The sequence below is a fragment of the Sturnus vulgaris genome, chromosome 26, assembly GCF_052056855.1.
Source record: "Sturnus vulgaris isolate bStuVul1 chromosome 26, bStuVul1.hap1, whole genome shotgun sequence".
Taxonomy (NCBI): domain Eukaryota; kingdom Metazoa; phylum Chordata; class Aves; order Passeriformes; family Sturnidae; genus Sturnus; species Sturnus vulgaris.
Window position 1 is genome coordinate 3,197,770 of NC_142268.1, and position 17,381 is coordinate 3,215,150.

At 45.0% G+C, this 17,381-nt stretch overlaps 1 protein-coding gene across 4 annotated transcripts in view; it reads right to left on the reverse strand.

The window, feature by feature from the left end:
- Window positions 1-12,739, reverse strand: part of CPAMD8 (C3 and PZP like alpha-2-macroglobulin domain containing 8) — a 54,870-nt gene extending 42,131 nt beyond the window's left edge. For all 4 annotated transcript variants that reach the window (XM_088179070.1, XM_088179068.1, XM_088179069.1 and 1 more), the window contains exons 1-14: window positions 12,573-12,739; window positions 9,888-10,039; window positions 8,629-8,651; window positions 7,569-7,734; window positions 7,396-7,448; window positions 6,923-6,940; window positions 5,943-5,997; window positions 5,692-5,805; window positions 4,954-5,038; window positions 4,581-4,689; window positions 3,722-3,949; window positions 3,411-3,581; window positions 2,926-3,054; window positions 626-815 (exon numbers count right to left, since the gene is read on the reverse strand). In XM_088179070.1, the coding sequence (XP_088035196.1) occupies window positions 626-815; window positions 2,926-3,054; window positions 3,411-3,581; window positions 3,722-3,949; window positions 4,581-4,689; window positions 4,954-5,038; window positions 5,692-5,805; window positions 5,943-5,997; window positions 6,923-6,940; window positions 7,396-7,448; window positions 7,569-7,734; window positions 8,629-8,651; window positions 9,888-10,039; window positions 12,573-12,664 (1,585 nt within the window). In that variant the 5' untranslated portion in view covers window positions 12,665-12,739. The remainder of the gene's footprint in view (window positions 1-625; window positions 816-2,925; window positions 3,055-3,410; window positions 3,582-3,721; window positions 3,950-4,580; window positions 4,690-4,953; window positions 5,039-5,691; window positions 5,806-5,942; window positions 5,998-6,922; window positions 6,941-7,395; window positions 7,449-7,568; window positions 7,735-8,628; window positions 8,652-9,887; window positions 10,040-12,572) is intronic.
- Window positions 12,740-17,381: the final 4,642 nt, after the last annotated feature.

Below are 17,381 nucleotides of genomic sequence, written 5' to 3' on the forward strand. Positions count from 1 at the left end.
GTAAATGCAACAGCTCAGAACAAACCTTCAGTGCAGAAAATCATCACAAATCCCAAATTACTGATTGGCAGAAGCTTGGTGGGTACGTGGAGGGAGGCTCCTGTCCCTCTTTCCCCAATTCCCAAAGTGGTTACCAGGACAGCCAGACTTTTCCTTTGGCAGCTGTTTTATCCATCTTTCCAATCCCACCATTTTTCACCCCCTGCTCCCCAAATCCACCAGATTTGTCTATTTCTGTTACTCCTTGTACAAACCAAGAGTCCACATTTCATTTCCCTTCCCCCTGTGGGCTGTGTGATCTCCTTTATCAGTCCATTTAATTTCCTCTTTCCATCTAACGTTCTCTTCTCAGTTTAAGCCCAACCAATTTAACCAACCCGTGTCCTTCACTTCCCTGCTGCTCTACTCCAAGCAAATATTTGAGTTTTTTAACTGAGAGAGACCAAAGAAAACTTTCCAAGAGTTACCCCCTCTTGGAGGATTTTTTTACACGACTGAGGGCAACGGATTTCATTATTTTTCTCACACAAAATTATCGATATTCTTTAAGGAGCATCACATTAACAAAAAGGGTTTTGTTTTTTTTGCTGAAAATAGGGGCTGGTTGCCTTTCTGGTGCTGGTACCTGTTCCTGGGAAGTGTGTGAGGTCAATGTTCTTCCCCAAGGGTGTGGTGGCTCTTTTGCTCCTCTGCTGGGTGACATTGCTGGGCTGCAGCCCTGACAGGACAATGTTCCCCCGTGATGCCACCTCATAGTGCAGAGTGAAGTTGCAAGGACACGTGGACTTGACTGCAATCCAGGCCTCCTCTCCCACCTGCAGGACAGAAAAGCCAAAGATCTGCTCTGTATCGAGCTTTTGGGTGATAAAGCACAGAAACCTGCTCGGGTTCCAGGCCACAGGAGGTGTGAGCCCTCTCCTCACAAATGGATGCATTGAAAAGTGCATTTTTACATTTGCACTGCTCTCAGGGACTTGCTCCACAATAAAAGGGGCCCGTGTTCAGCTCTCCACTCGCTGCAAATCTACAGGAAAATGAGCTGGGGGTTGTATGCATTAATGAAACAATAAAGGAATCTCTGGAATCCTGAAAGTTAAGCCTTTTGGCACAGAGCAGCTGTCAGAATTGGTTGAATTTTAGACACCCCTTCAGTAGCCCAGCCCAAAAAAGGAAAGAGTTGGGTTGGGGGTGGGAAGAGAAATGTGTTTGATACCCCTTGCAGTTTAATTGTGATTACATTCATCTGGCAAATACCAATTCAAACATAACCATGAAATGACTGGGAAGAGATCAGAGGGAAAATGCTTTCAAATTATACAAAGTCTTGATAACAATCTGTAAGTCGGGCACTCGGGGAGGTGTCAAACACACAAATCAATGAGAAGAAAGTTTGGTTTGTTTTGTCTGCTCCAGAGCTGCACACCTGGGCACTGAAACAGAGGAGCTCACTGAGGATGAACACCCCAAGACAAAATCCCCCAAATCCCACCAGAAGTGACAGCAGTGATGGGATTAGCACTGGTGGTGCCTGGCTGAGTAACCATCACTCTGTGGAGCAGCAGCCCCTCCCAGGAACACAAACTCCTTCCTCCTGGGGTCTGAGCAGTGGCTGACACTTGTGCTCAGCAGGGTTCCTTCAGCACCTTCCCCTCCTCACCCTCCTGCCGTTTAAAGCAGAGCAGTTCCCAAATAAAACCATTCAAGGCTTGACAGAAAAATCCCAAAGAAATGTTCTGGAAAACCTCTCTCTTTCTTCAGCTCCAAGTGCTCTCCGTGCAGAATGCACACATGGCACAAACCAAAGGGCAGAACTGGAATACAAGGAGCTGCTGATGGTTAAATACAGTGAGAATGCCACAGAGTCCAAGAGGTGCCTCGTGACATCAAATATTTGAAGTATTAAGAATTCCCCAGTGCAAATGATGAAACAAATCATTAAAAAAATGAATGTAGCTAATTGGAACACCCAGTAAGAGCTGGCAATGCATGGAAACAGTTCCCACATCAGCTGGTCATCCAGCTCCAAGCTTTCCCACAGAAGAATTAGTTCTAATCAGGTTATAATAAGAACAATGTGTTCAGATTAGCAGTGTATAATCCCCTTTCCATACCTCAGGAAACTTGTAAAAGATTAATTAGCCATTAAACTTCCATGAAACGTAATGATAAAAAAAAAATACTCTTATTTGGATACAAAGAGTCTGAAACCAACCTGACAAACCTGCTGATAACAAATCTCAGTGTGTTTATTGCCAAAACCCACTTTTTTGTTCCACTGAGCAATATGCAGATCTTCAGAACATTTTCTTGGGTAAGAAGAAACCCTGAACAACTCTCAGAAAACATTATGCAACAGGGATCATGGTTAAATCAGATCTAAATCACAACTTTTATAGGGCAGAATTATATTTTTAGAGAGGGTCCTACAAAACCTACCAAGGAAGACAAGGCAATCATGTTCATAGTTCAATAACTGGAAGATTGAACAGATCCAGCTGAAATTTAAACTGCAAGTTCCACTGAGACTGCACAGCCTTAATTTTGGTCTTCAGTAATTTCAGCCACTCCCACTAACTTCACTTCCAATCATTTCCAGCAAACAATCCATGTCTGAGCCTTATTGGAGGCACACAGAGCACACATTTAAACTGAAAAACTGAAGTGTTTTCCCTGCCTGCAGCCACCTCCTCTCTGAACAGAAAGGGTTGGAAACAAGGTACTGCACAGAGCACCAAGGGAGTTTTGCTCAGCTCCTCGTGTAGCCCCACATTCAACAATTATTTGGTGGCTCAAGTGCAGCTCCTTCATCCTTTGTGGTGGAAAGGATCCCAGAACCAGGAAGGTCCAGAAATATTTAATTAGAAAAAAAGCACTTTAAACCAAGCAAAGCAGTGGTTTCCATGATGGAATGTGAAGCCAACATACCTGGAAAGGTTTATCTGGTGCCTGGAGCTGGATGTGACACTTGCTGGGTGAGTACCAGCTGCTGATGGACAAGTAGTTGGGCAGGTATTGATCCCCAGAGGGTTTCCCATCGATTGCTGTCACTTTGGTCTTTAAAAAAAAATAAAAATATCTGAATATTATGCATAGAAAGCTCCTTTTGTTCTTTCTTAATCTCTCTTCTCCCATTTTATACCTTCCACCTTTCATCTCTTGACATCTTTACTGCCCAAATATTGGACCCCTACTACCATGTGAAGCTGTATTTGGAGAAGCATCTTTTCCTTGTGGTTCTCAACATCAGTTCTCTCAGCAGCAAGAAACAAGGCAGTGTTTGCTGTGTTGAAACCCAGAAGCTGAAGTTAAAAGGCACTGATTCCCCGTTTGTAGCACTGATTTATAAAGTGCAGGTTTGACAAGATTAGTTACATTAAAGCCTGCTAATCCTGTAAGGAGCTTTTACCCACCTCCAGCCAGACATATTGGGCAGCTGTGGGGATGGAGGGGATTTCAAACTCCACCAGACCATTCCTTGAGACCAGTTCACTCGTGTAAACGTTGTCCTTTGGTGTGAGCTCAGCTTTAATTCGGATGGTGACTCTGTCAGCTGGACTTCCATCGGGGTAAGTGACTTCTACCTGCACAGTGGGGCATTCACAGAACAATTTGCTTCAAATTATCAGCAATTCTAGGCAATGCCAGGTGAGGAAAATCACTGGGATCAAGTCAGCACAACTTGAAACCAGCCACATGTCCATGGCTCTACTTTAAATCTCACCTTGCCTTTGTAAGGCAGCCCAGGTTTGAATTGTTTTCTGGTGTCCTTGGAGTATTTGATGTCAATCAGCTGCTTCTGGACAGGTGTGGAGTCATCAAAGGTCACCTGCTTGCTGCCATCAGAGCTGATCACCGTGGCCCAGATGTTGACTGTGCCTCGGAAATGCTCGGGGACATCAGCTGGCATCATGTCTTTGACACACACATCAAACACAGCAGAGCCATCGATCTGGGACGTGGGGGACAGAAAGGGAAAGGGCATTTCACACCCAAACACCACACCTAGAGCACAGGCACCTGATGGGAGCTTGCAGCAGGGCTTTGGAAGGATTAGGATTGGAGGGAGTTAATTGAAGAGTGGGGGAAAAGGAGGGTCTGGACTAACTCTGTCACCTCAGTCTCCTGCTCTCCTCACCCCCATATGTTCTTTAAACAGATTAAAACTATGCCAACAAATTCTCATCCCAGCAAATCCCAGAATATCCTGAGTTGGAAGGGACCCTCACGGATGATGAGTGCAGCCCCTGTCCCTGCACAGACCCCCCAACAATCCCACCCTGAGCATCCCTGAGAGCGCTGTCCAAACGCTCCTGGAGCTCTGGCAGCCTTGGGGCCGGGACCATTCCCTGGGGAGCCTGGGCAGTGCCCAGCACCCTCTGGGGAAAGAGACTCTTCCTAATATCTAAAATCATAAGCATATCATGTAAAAATAAGCAATACTTTTATTATGCTGGCCCCAGTTATAATATTTATTCCTTCATTTTCTGATCTCCCATCAGCAACAAAACAGAGCTGTGGGATAAATATTAAAGGAGACAGATCAGGCATTTCATCACAGGTGAGTCCATGGTCTCCCTCACCTGGGTGGTCTTGAGGACAGGGTGTCCCACTTCATGTCTGTAGTACCCAACACCATTTATTGTCATATTGACAATTAACTTCCCTGTCACTGGCTTTCCAAATGTGTATCTGAAATGCAAAGAAGATCATTAATAAATTCCAGCTGGTTTCTGTTCTTCTGGTTGTATAAAGACAATTACCACGTCACCTGCACATCTAGAACAGTACCACAGGAAGTTTCCCAGATTGTTATTTTTACCCTGTTTTTGAAGGCTCTTACATCAGAAAGCTTCTGATGATGATTAGAAATCATCTGAAAAGTCTGCAGCAGGAAGCTCCAGTGATTGCACCACAATCCCGAGCAATGGGACTTGGTTTGGGACACGTTCCTACCTGGCATGGACAGTTCCTTTCTCACACAGTGAAAGGTCACGGATGTAGCGAGGGGGGTCGATCAGCAGCTCAAACTTTGGCAACACTGCAATGAAAAGAAATAGAGCAGAATCTTTTCTCATTGCCCAGAATAGAGCAGAATCTTTTCTCATTGCCCAGAATAGAGCAGAATCTTTTCTCATTGCCCAGAATAGAGCAGAATCTTTTCTCATTGCCCAGAATAGAGCAGAATCTTTTCTCATTGCCCAGAATAGAGCAGAATCTTTTCTCATTGCCCAGAATAGAGCAGAATCTTTTCTCATTGCCCAGAATAGAGCAGAATCTTTTCTCATTGCCCAGAATAGAGCAGAATCTTTTCTCATTGCCCAGAATAGAGCAGAATCTTTTCTCATTGCCCAGAATAGAGCAGAATCTTTTCTCATTGCCCAGAATAGAGCAGAATCTTTTCTCATTGCCCAGGTGTTAACAAAGCCCCATAGCTCTGACAGGACTCTGGTTCTGATTTACCAGGGTAACACCCAGTAGAGGCTCAATCAACAAGAGCAGCCAACCAAAAGCACCTTGGTAAGGTGACCTTAGCACAGCTCAGTTAACAGTGTCTGCATCCCTGAAATACGTGGCTCTGAAGAATTTTTCCTCGTGGCATTTCAAATGCCCTGTTTCAGGTGTTTCATCTCAAGTGAAAGCATTTCACAGTGTTCTGTTCTTCCAAATGCACCTGGCTTAGGGCCAACTCACCGTATTTCTGCACCTCAAAGGATTTGTTGTAAGTGTGCCCCTGCATCTCAGCAAAGATGAGCCACTCCCCAAACACTGGCTGATCAGACAGAGGAAAAGTCATATTGACAATGCCTGAAAAAGGAAACAACACTCTGTGAACTCTGTCACTCTCCAGCCCTTGCCAAGCCTTACTGAACACCACTCAGTGGAAAGAAAAGCAAAGGCAAATGACAGTACACAGAGGAAAAAATAAATAATCTGGAACTCACCACAACAAAAGGGCTTCAAGTTATTCCATTCTATCATCCGAGACCCCCGAGGATCCTGCAGGGTGGTTTAGGGAGGAGAAACATCCCAGTGAAAATGAGTTTCACTCATTCATTTAACTCAGTTTGAAACAAAGAACTTCCTTTTGTCATAGACACACCTCACTAAAGCTCAAATGTAACCAATACCTGTCAAAAATATCCCAAAAGTACCTTAGCAGGGGTATTTGTTTTCTGGAATTATTTAAGAGCTCTGCTCCTGTGAGCAATGCACACAAGTGATCACTGACAAGCAGATCTTGCCCCTGTCTTCAGACACCAGTCCTGGATGGGAGGGACTGACCTCTGCAGACAGTTTATTCCTAAAGGGAGCTGTACAACCAGGAAGACAAATTTTAGCTGACAAACTCAGATGAAATGAATCCTGCTGGTTTTGTCAGCATTAAATCTTCAACAAGAGTGAATCCTTCTGCTTTCTGACAGGTGGTTTAAAAAAAAAAAAAAGGAAAAAATAAGACCAAACACAGAAGGAACCTCTCATTCACCTCATAAGGAAGAAGACAGGAGAACCCTTTCCTTTCCATGGATTTCTGCTGCCCACTATCCCTGCCTGGGTGCAGAGGTGAGGGTGGCCCTGCTCTGGCAGGACAGGAGTGGGTGGGCATTGAAAAGAAGGGAGAGGAAGTGGGGCTGTCACAGCTCCAAATGCCAGTGAACCAAGGCAATTCTTCTCAGGCTGAAAAATGGGAATGGGTTTCTGAAACTGAAGTAGGAAACAAGGATGTTTGCTGGTGATAGAAAAAAAAAACAAAACAACAAAGGTACAGAGATCAGATAAAGACACATAAAAGGATAGAGAATTGCAGAGGTTAGTGGTGGGAATGGCCATAAAGGACAGGAAAAGCACAAATTTGTTCCTTCAAAGGCTACACAGACCTTGTACCTCTACAGGACACATGCTAGATGGACACACAGGTACTCACCACCACATAAGCTTCAATCTGAAAGAAAAAAGAACAGTAAAAGGCTTTATGAAACAACTTTTCTGCTTTTTTTGAAGTGTTGAGTTGACATAAGCAAGGTGTGAGACCCAAAATGACAGAGTTTGAACATCTCTTCTTTGTAAGAGTAGCTGAGAAATACACATTTAATTCAGACATTAACTGGAAAAGTGATAATTTACATATCAGTGCACTACCTAAATAAGGGGCAAGTCTCTAAAAAATTCTTGTCTCTGCTCTGGCAGAGCTGCTTCCTATTTGCCAGCACTCCAAAAATTTGTATTCTCCTCCAATAGGAATATGACCAAGTGAAAAAAGCTAAATTACAAATAAAACACAAGCTAATAGGTTTAAAATCCAGTTCTGTTTCTGCATAAGTGTACATTTCAATAAAATGCAGGCTACCAAATATTCCATCATACGGCACAGTGTGAAAGAAAACATTTTTTTTTTACCCTGTCGTTGACTGGCCTCAGGTCAGAAGTCACCATAAAAAGGTTTATCAACACTAAAAAAAGAAAAGAGAGAATTTATCAGTCACAGAGCTGAGACTGAACAGAAGAACTCATCCTAAAAATACCCTTGCAAGCAGCCCTAGCATCTGGCAAATTGTCCAAGATGACTTCACCTTTCTGCTTGGGTTTGTAGACAGGTTTGTCAGTCTGGATGAACACTGAGGAGCCCTTGCTGTCGATGGTGACTGTGGTGTAGTTGTGGAAAATGTATCCTTCCTCTGCCAGGTGCCTGTTGCCCCAAACCTTCAGGTGTGCTTGTCCACGAAGCCCTGAAGGCACCTAAAAAACAAACCAGGAGGAACACACAGAAAAGCCTTTGAGCTTTTGGGGAATGTAGGTGAGCAAGAAGAGCCCCCTGCTGCGTTGTGGTGGAAACCTGTGTTGGCAGTGAAAAGAAAAATTAGGACATACTTGATTTTCTACAATATGTAAACTTCAAAAGAGGTAAATTCATGCTGAAAGCATGGCAGGAAATGTTTTTCTGCCCTTTATCACTCAAGCAAAGTGATGGCTGATGCATGAGCCAAATGTGCAGCCTCCAGTAGAGCAGGTGTGTTCCATGGGGAAATACACCCACAGCTCTGCCAACAGAGGGAAAAACCCCAAGGACCAACACAAAAAAGTCCCCCCCAAAAAAGTGCATGCATGTACACCTTCAACCAGCTGCTCAGAGAAATAAGTACTTTAAAATTACTTCAGATTAAAAGTGACAAAGCAAAAAATCTGATACCATTCCAGATGCAGATCACAACTGAACATTTTGTTCCACCAATCATCCCAAAAATGACAAACCCAAATTAAGTCCTAGGTAAAGAAACCCAGTACTTTTAAGGGCTTGTTCTTCTAGTCCTGCTAATTTTGCCAACATTTCAAGTCATAACCCTCCCCACAGAATTCTGTACTGCAATTCTTATAAAATAACCCCAACACAGAAATTTATGTAGAGCCATGAGCCACTGATTTTCTTTAGCGGGGTAAGGGCCTGGCAGGTGAGCTGTGATGGGTTGAGCTTTGTTGTTTTTACTCTCCACTTTTCCTCAGGTGAAGGCTGTGTCCTCCTCAGTGTGGGACCAGAATGTGACATTTATTTGTGCCAGAGAGCAATGCCTGATGTGACTGAGGGAAGGTCCCTTACACATACACCAAAATCATCTTAAAATAATTAACACTCACCTTCAGCTTAATTGTTCCTTTATCTAAAATATGAAAGAGAGAGAAAGCAAGAGTTATTCTCAAGGCAAGGCACTAAGATTTTAGATATTTGCAGTTGAGTGAAGGAAGACCCCACACCACAGAGCTGTATCCCTTTGTATGATTTGGATCCCTTTGTTATGATTTCACCTGAAGTAATTTCCCTGCACTATGTAAAACAGTTTGCAGGGTAAGTCAGACCCAGCAGAGTTCTCCAAAATAAACCTGGTTCACATTTATCTACAACTTTTGTCCAACATGAGTTCTCTGTGATTGGAGAGCAGCCCAAGGTTGAGGTTCCAGCACAGGGCAGCCTGTGGTTGCAGAAGTGTTTTGCTGTAAAAAGGACCTGGACTCTTTAGGGACTTAAATAATTCTCAAAACCAACACTCATGGGATCTGCTCGGATTGCTGGGCACAGCCACACCCAGGAGTTCTCCTGAGCATTTCCTGTCCACGTGTGTCAGCATCAGTCCCTTTGAAAAGCTTTGCAATTGTCAGCCACTTTCAAAGGCATCAAGGGGAGGACGCAACCAGAGACAATCTGTTCCAATAAATGGAATGGCTCTCACAAAACTTGCAGTTTTAACATAGAGAAGGGTTAAAACATGAGGGTTAAAGAGCCTGATTGCCTTGACTGCACTACAGCTTCCACCACTGCTGACAGTGGTACAACAGGGCTGCTGGATTCCACTTTCTCCAGTGTAAATTCACTCAGTGTAAAGTTGGATGTTATCAAATCACATTGCTTTTACTCACAGGACAGAGGTATCTGGCTTGGATTTTAAAGACTTATCCAACTACACAAACATTACCACCTCTCTCAGCAACACCCAGTCCTGAAGATGGGGAGACTGTGTTCCCAGCACTCATTTTGGAGAGAAGAAATTAATGATGATGTAGATGTTATATTTTTCTTTAAAATAAATTTATCTTATTCCTCGTATAGCCCCCACTGATAAATATTCATGCATCAAAAGGAAGCATAATCACTATAAAACTCTGGAGTATCAGTTATATTGGGTCTCTGTATGTCTTGGTGTTGCAAAGTTCTCAGCCTTACGTGTTTGAGATCACACACACCAAAACCACTTTAGCACAATCAACTGAGAAGGTGCAGCAGCAAATCAATTCGTTTGATCCCATTATCACCTAAAGCAATTCTTTAGGAGCTATCAAGGTGCTCCCACAGCATGTCCACTCCTAAAGCAGCTGTGAGGTTGAGAGCCCCAGGAGCTCACCCAGCACTGTTCCGTGGCTCCGGGACACCGGCTCTCCTTTGACCACCAGCTGGATCTGCACCGTGGTCTCCTTGACAGAGTTGAAGATGGTCACACTTATGGCTTCCTCCACCCCAGAACGGAAAACAGAAGGTGCTGCAATCAAATAACCCCTGAGGAGCACAATTGGAAGTGGTCAGTCAAAGCACAGCCACAAGAGCTACCCAACCACAACGTTACCTTCACTGGGGAGACGATTTTTGTGCAGCAAAAAGAAAAGAACAAATGCTCTGTGATGTATTGTGGACACACACATTTAGAGAGCTGGGGAATTACAGCTTGGAAATTCTTTCAGGCCTGGATTTCTCCTGACTCTCAGGCTGACAAGCTGACTGCAGCTCCAGTTAGGGAGGAAGTCTCCCAAAGAAATAATATGGTGAAAAACAGAGTAAAATTCATAATAAAGATTAACCCCTGGTGTCTTTCCCGTGGGACACATCCTGAGGTGCTGTCCCAAGGATGTTTTTCCCAATTGTCCAATGAGCTCCTGTCCTGTCCTGGCTGCACTGACACACTTTAAATCCGGGCTGTCTGTACAATAAATTGGCCTTTTTTCCCCAAAGAGCTCCGTGTGTGTTGCTGTCCTTTCTCTCTCTTTGCAGCACAGTAACCACAATGTATTTGCCCCTGTAGGGTCACATTTGTTGGACCAGCAGTCTAATATGTGTAAATGAACAAACAGAGCCTAAGTGGCTACAAATGGCTTACAGATCCTTAGGAGTTAAATAAAGCCAGTAATATATCAATGCTTATTGCATTTATAACAGTAAATACATTCATTTATCTAGTACATGTAGCAAACTAAACATACAACCAGCTAATCATAAAAGAGCTAAAGTTCATGAAGGAATAAGGAGGTACCTGAACCTCTCATGGAGCTTTATAGCCACGCTTTCTTTGAAACAATTTAGATATTTTTCGGCTCCATCATAGGGCTCCGTTTTCATAGATCAGCTTCATATAGGAGGAGTGAAGGGATTCAGAGCTGATTTTTGGAGCTTTCTAAATGTCAGACTCAGTGCATGGAACACACCTGAACTTGCAGTTTTATACAGAAGCAGCCCAGAAACTGCAGCTACAAAACTGGGCTCGAATTCCCAGCTCTACCACCACATTCTTCTTCAAACAATTAGATCCTGCCAGTTTACAAAAGGCATTATTTTTCGAAGGCACACAGAGAGCTTTAAAGCCACCCAAAACGACCTCCCATAGATGCTGCAATGTGAGAGTTTCTGAATGGAATCTGCACCACTCCTCTGTGAATGGCACCGTGCCATGAACTTGTCAGCTAAAAGCATTGCAGGCTCTGAGCTCTTCGATGCACTGGGCTGGAAGCAACACATCTATATTCTCTTCATGACACACCTTTCTGGGTTTTTTTTCCCCCTACCCAAAAGGATTTTTTTTTTTTTTTAACGCGAGGCAATTCCTCAGATGCCTTTTCAAGCCAAATTTCTCAGCCCATTCCTTTCTACAGTCCCATGAGCCACGTTGCTTTAGCTCGTGATTAATTATCACTTTGGGATGAGGATGATGGTGTTTTACAGCCCCCAAGTAATCTTTTATCAAATTCCAAGCCCATGTTCCTCTCTCAGCAGGCCCCATTGCCATGGAGATCCCATTACCCCCAAAGGAAGTTCAGAACTCTGTGGCATTTGAGTTAAATTGCACGGGGTACTTGCAGATTCAAAACCTTATGGCTGCCAGGTTTGAAAATTCATCAGAATGGTAATAAATAACAATAAAAAGTTACTACTGAGCCTGCAAATCCTTGGTCAGAGAGATAGCCGAATTAGCTACAGAGGGAGAAAGAGTACCAGCTGCATTCAGGATGAAATGATCAGATTTAAACTGTCACAAGCCCAGCACTGCAGTGCCATATGTGAAGCACATGTACTCACATTGTTCTGAATCGCTGAAACTCTTTCTGAAGTATCAATCCCTTGATACAACTATTTAAATCACTTATTAAGTGGCATTTGAAAATTAAATATTTAACTTGGCAATCAAAGAGTTAACTTGACAGGGACTGGACAGATCCTTTAAGCACTTTTAACTCACAGCTCTGTCAGGTTACACCAAAACTTGGCAGGACGTGAAATATTTTCTAGTAAGCAAGTGAGAATAAGTTCTTCGTGGCACTCAGTTAATGCAGCTATTCACGATGCTGACGGGCTATAATAACCCGGGGGTAAAGAACAAAGCAAACCTTAATCAAAATTAACCCAAGCACACTGGAAAAGAGCCGCGGATTCAGTTTCTAAAAGTGCGGGGAAAGTTCTCTGACTTTCTCCCCGGCTGATCTTCCCCACAAAATAAATAAATAAATAACGACATAAATCTTCACACGGTGCTCAGGAGCGCCCAACGCCACCTTCAACCACCCCCAGCACCGCAGCAGCCGGATTCCTTAAATAACTGCAGGCAGATAAAAGCTCTGCGGCCGCTGTCGGGACAGCTGGGGGCAGGTTCGGCACGGGCGCCTTCTCCTCTGTCCGCGCTCGGCACCGGCGGGGACACCCGGGGAGCTCCGCGCTCCCTCCGCGACCCCCGCGGGCTTTGTTCCGCCGAACCCCCCGGAGCCGTGGCCGGGCACAGCCGGTTCTCCCCTGCCGGGGATGCTGTCGCTGGGTCCCCGGTACTTACTGGCGCTGGCGGGGCTGGGCAGCGCTCAGGCTGCACAGGGCGAGGAGCAGCAGGAGCAGCGCCCGGGCGCGGCGGGGCTCGCAGCCGGCCATGGTGCCGGGAGCCCGGGCACGGCGCTCGGCGAGGGCAGCAGGAGCCTTTTGTTCCCGGCGAGCGCAGCCCGAGGCTCCGCCGCCCCGCGCCCGGGCTCGGCTCCCCGGTGCCTCTGGCCGCCGCCCCCGCCGCGTCCCCGCCCCCGGGCCGCCCCCTCCTGGCCCCGGTGCCCGCTCGGCCCCGGCCCCGGCTCTTTGTCTGCGGCTCCCCGCCCGCTCCTGACAGCGCGCACCGGGGAGGGGACGAGGGGAAGGGGCCGCGCCCCCGCCCGCAGCCCCGCCCGGCCCCAGGTGCGCTGAGCCCGGCCCCGCCGGCCCCGGCCGCTCCTCACCTCCGCCCGCCCCTGCTCGCCTTCCCCGGGAGCGCTGCTCCAGCTCCTCGCCCTCCTCCTGAGCCCCGCGGATGCCGAGGTGCCACGGAACGGTCCAGCCCCGGTAACTCAGTCTCAGCGACTGCAGGGAACTGCTTTCCAACCCAAACCCAGTGCCAGCACTGATGCTCCTCCATCCTCCTCGCTCCCTAGGCCCTAATCTGTCCCTCTCCATCCCTCTGTGCCGCGGTTCCAGGGCTCTGGGACAGGAGAGGGAGCTCTCAGTGCGCCAGCCTGAGCAGAGCTGCAGCCCAAGAGCGGAGCTCACACAAACCGGGAAAAGCAAACCCAAGGCGACAGCAGAGCCGAGGTGACAGAACAAATGCCATCTGCCACTGCATGGAGACATCAAGGAATGATTCTTCTGATCCCTGCCGGAGAAAACCCAGGCGCACCAGGATCCCAGATGTGTTTCAGAGGGGAATTCTTGCCCCAGCAATAAATGAAAAACCCCCAATGTAGGCAGTTTCAATAACGTTTCCCCCCAATACACCTGGCTTACACACATAAATAGTGCTTAGATTTTTATCTTGTGTGAAACTGACAATCAGTTTGATGTCTTCTCTTAAGAATAAAGTCACTAACTCAGTAGTTTTTGATAAATTCAGATTATCTTTAATAATGGCTAACACTGTGAGATGTGGCTACATTTCCCTACTTAAATCTATCCTAAACCAGCACTCTCATTCTTGTGGAGAGGCAGAACAAACCTTGAAAAAGAACAAACACTTTTTGGCAAATTAGACTAGATGAGACTCTAGGACAGGGGTCACTTCCCAAGGAAATTATGAACTAGGAACTATAAGAAGGAACTTATTAGAAAGTACATTAAAGTGGAATGGTTTAGGTTTTGGTTGGTTGGTTTTTACTTTTTTTGTTTAAGACAAACTGACCCAGGCAAAGAAAAAATCTGGCAACTCCAAATTGTTTTCCAGTTTCTTGCTATTCTCAGCTACAAACACAGAACCCTGCCTGCCTCAGAGTTTCCCTGTCTGCAGAGCAGCCGTGCTGATCCAGCCTCTCCTCAGGGTGACACTTCAGGGGATGTTGGGATCCTTTGATTAAAGGAGGCAAAATGAAAATGAAGCACCTTTGCTGCTCCTATGGCATGGCAGAGATCAGATATGTTTGGGCTGAAACAGCATCATGCTTTCAAAAATATTAATTCATTAATTACCTCTACACTCAATCCATGGCTTTCTAGAGCAAACCACAAATGGTTCATTACAGACTTGTACATGAGGTCTATGGGGAATGTACCAAAAAACCCACAAAATGCCACTAAACACCCATCCTGTCAACCACAGGAAAGAGCTTTGAGAAAGCTCTGGGTAAGGGCTTTGAACAAGCAACAGGATTCAGCAATGGACTGATGAATGCAGCCAAGTGCATTTCTAAAATGGAGCTCCATCATCTTCAGAATAAGACACAAAGGTGTATTTCTACATCCCAAAAAGCACAGATAGAAATCACCCTTATGTGGAGTCCAGCCCTTTTGAGCTGCTCACTCTTTTAAAGGAGAGATTTCTCCTAAACTGAAGATTTTCCATTTGATATTTACTGACTACAAGAAATCTCAGGCAATTACAGCCTCTGAAGACTGCAAACCATCTTCTAATTATGAAGGTATGTGCAATCCTGTAAATAAGGCTGGAATCAACTTGGTCTGAAAAAAAAAAAAAGAAGGAGGCTTTAGATATAATTTCAAACTATTTACTTACTGAAATGGAATTTTCTGTGCTTGCCAAAATGAATCCCATTCAGTGTGATGCAACAGGTGTTGGAATTCCAGCAGCCGCCTGCAACCCACATCTGGTAATGGTTAGGAGTTAAAAGGAAGTTCTGTAAGAACTGCTCATGTATAAAAACTATTCATCAGTCAGATCTATGGGCCATATTCACCCACCCGCTTGCACTGTGCATAGTTCAGATTTTTATTTCGTTTACAGAAAACGTAATTCTGCTCCTCATAAAGCCTTAGGAATCTCAGGCACTTGAGAGCATGTGGGGGATTGGTGTTGGCCGTGCTGGTGGCAGAAAGGTGAGGGAGGGACAGGGGTTTAGAGAACAAGGTGTGAATACATCTGGATCGGGTCTGCCCGGCTCTAATTCACACCCTCATCACTTGTACAGCCTCATCATCACTCTGCAGGAGAAGGAATCCTCCCCCAGGTCCCAAATACCTCATAAAAAACTCTGCAATGTGAAAATTATCAGACAGGGATTTGTCAAGCAAAAAATAAATAATTCTCAAGTACTGCCACTCTCAGCTGGGAATCATTCTGCTTTTTCTCCCTACCTCAATTGCCAGATTGAAATCAGTAAGACAATTCCCAGGAAACAAGTGGTAGGACCATGCCCATCAATAATTAATAATTAGCCCTTGCTAAGTGCCTCAGCATGAGTGGTGTCACTAACTCGTGACACCCAAGATATAAAAGGTAATTCTCACTTGTTTAAAGATTTTAATACATGTAAATCGTGCACATAAAAGATACTGTACTAAACCCAAGGCTATGAATCACTGAGTTTTGTGTGAAGTCCTGTACACACTAGATTTCAGTAGAAGGTGGGTGAAAAATAAAAAAGTCATCAATTTCCAGAATAATTTCTCCCCCTTTCCCAATGGAAAAACATTCATCTCAGTCATCACATACCACCAGACAAGAACAAGGCCTTAGTTAATTTTTACAGCATAATGCTCACAGTAAAAAAACCACACCTATTCTTTAACTCTGAGTTTTGTTCTCCCTTCATGTTTCTGTGACAGCCAAACAGAGATAGCAAAAGTAGAAACTGATTACAGCAAAATAAGTGTCCAGGCTTGGCCACACTCCTGCACCTCACCAGCACTGAAGAAAATGGTTTAACAGAAACTGCATCAGTCCAGACAGAGTGGCAGAAACCAGACTGATCCTGCCCCCCAGGAATACAAACATCTCTAAAAGAAATTATAAGGAAAGGATAATTAAAGAGCACTTTTCAAGTAAGACTGTAATCTAAGTAGCATATAAAAGGTAATGATATTGAGAACATAATTATTAAATAGCTCTGTCAAAAATGGTTATTATTCATCTATAGAGCAGGAGAGTCTGATCTTTCACAGTAATATAACATTTTAATTCTTGACAAAGTGACTGAAATAGTACTAGGAAAGCATTCAAATGGAGGATTTTGAATGATTTAGAAGGAAGAGTGCTGTGCTTATCAGAAGGGACTGTCATTCACACGTTTAGAAAGAAATAATTTCCCAATTCTCTTCTCAGCTCCTACATGACTGGTGAAATACAACTTATGCATAGTCTGACTAAACAGCAGAGCTACCTCCCATATGCAAGAGATATTTAAAAAAGGAATTAAGTTTTTATATCCTGCAGGCCATCTCCAAACATACATTGTCTATATAAACTAAAAAAAATAGTTATATCTGAAGGGGCAACCATAACATCGAAAATGTTAAGATCTTGAATTAGCAGGAAGACTCAGTTTTTGCATATACATCATCACAGAAATATTTTAAAAGAAACTGCATTTTGAGCCCACTCTGCAAACCTCGTGCTTGCTGTACAGACCACACACAAATGCAGCGGAAGAAACAACCTAAAATAATTTCTGTGAGTTGAACAGGAATGCTCACATAATCACTGGAAATGCTCTTAATTGGTGTGGCTCAGTGGTGCATTTCAGAGCTGTTAGATCTTCTGCCGCTCTGGAACTCTTTTCATGTCCTGGCAATCCCAGCCCAGCCAGCAGTTTGTTTATCATATTCAGGATGAATTTCCGGATCTCCAACAAAGTGGTATTTACTCCGAGGCAGGGAAGACTGCAGTAATCCAATAAGTTCTCATTAGCCTAAAATGCAGAAACATCTGCTGGGGTCATGAGCTGCTTCGCTGGCTGTTGATGAGCACAGAGCCAGCTCCGTTTGCAGCTCGTGTGAACAAAGAGTTGGGGGGTTTGGGGTGTGGGGAGGGGACAAACGAACCTCGGTGATTTCCAGAGCTGCAGCTCCACCCCAGAGCACTCCGGGCAGGAGGGATCCTGCCTTACCTTGACCCCGGAGCCCCCATTGCAGGCAGCACAGGAATTACAGCAAAAAAATGTCTTGACTCAGCCCTCCCGAGCTGGTGGTCAGGGTCTGGCACCGAGAATGTGGCCACAGCTCCCCCAGACACACCGGCACCCGGGCAGGGCAAGCTGCAGGGCAAAGCCAGACTAAAGCTTTGCCAATCTCTTCTTAAACAACCGAGAGTTTTGCAAGAGACAAATACTTCCATTTCTGGGCTCCCCCTTCCTCCCAGGCTCTCACCCACCTGGCTCAATTCACAACTGCTTTCAGTTTTTGG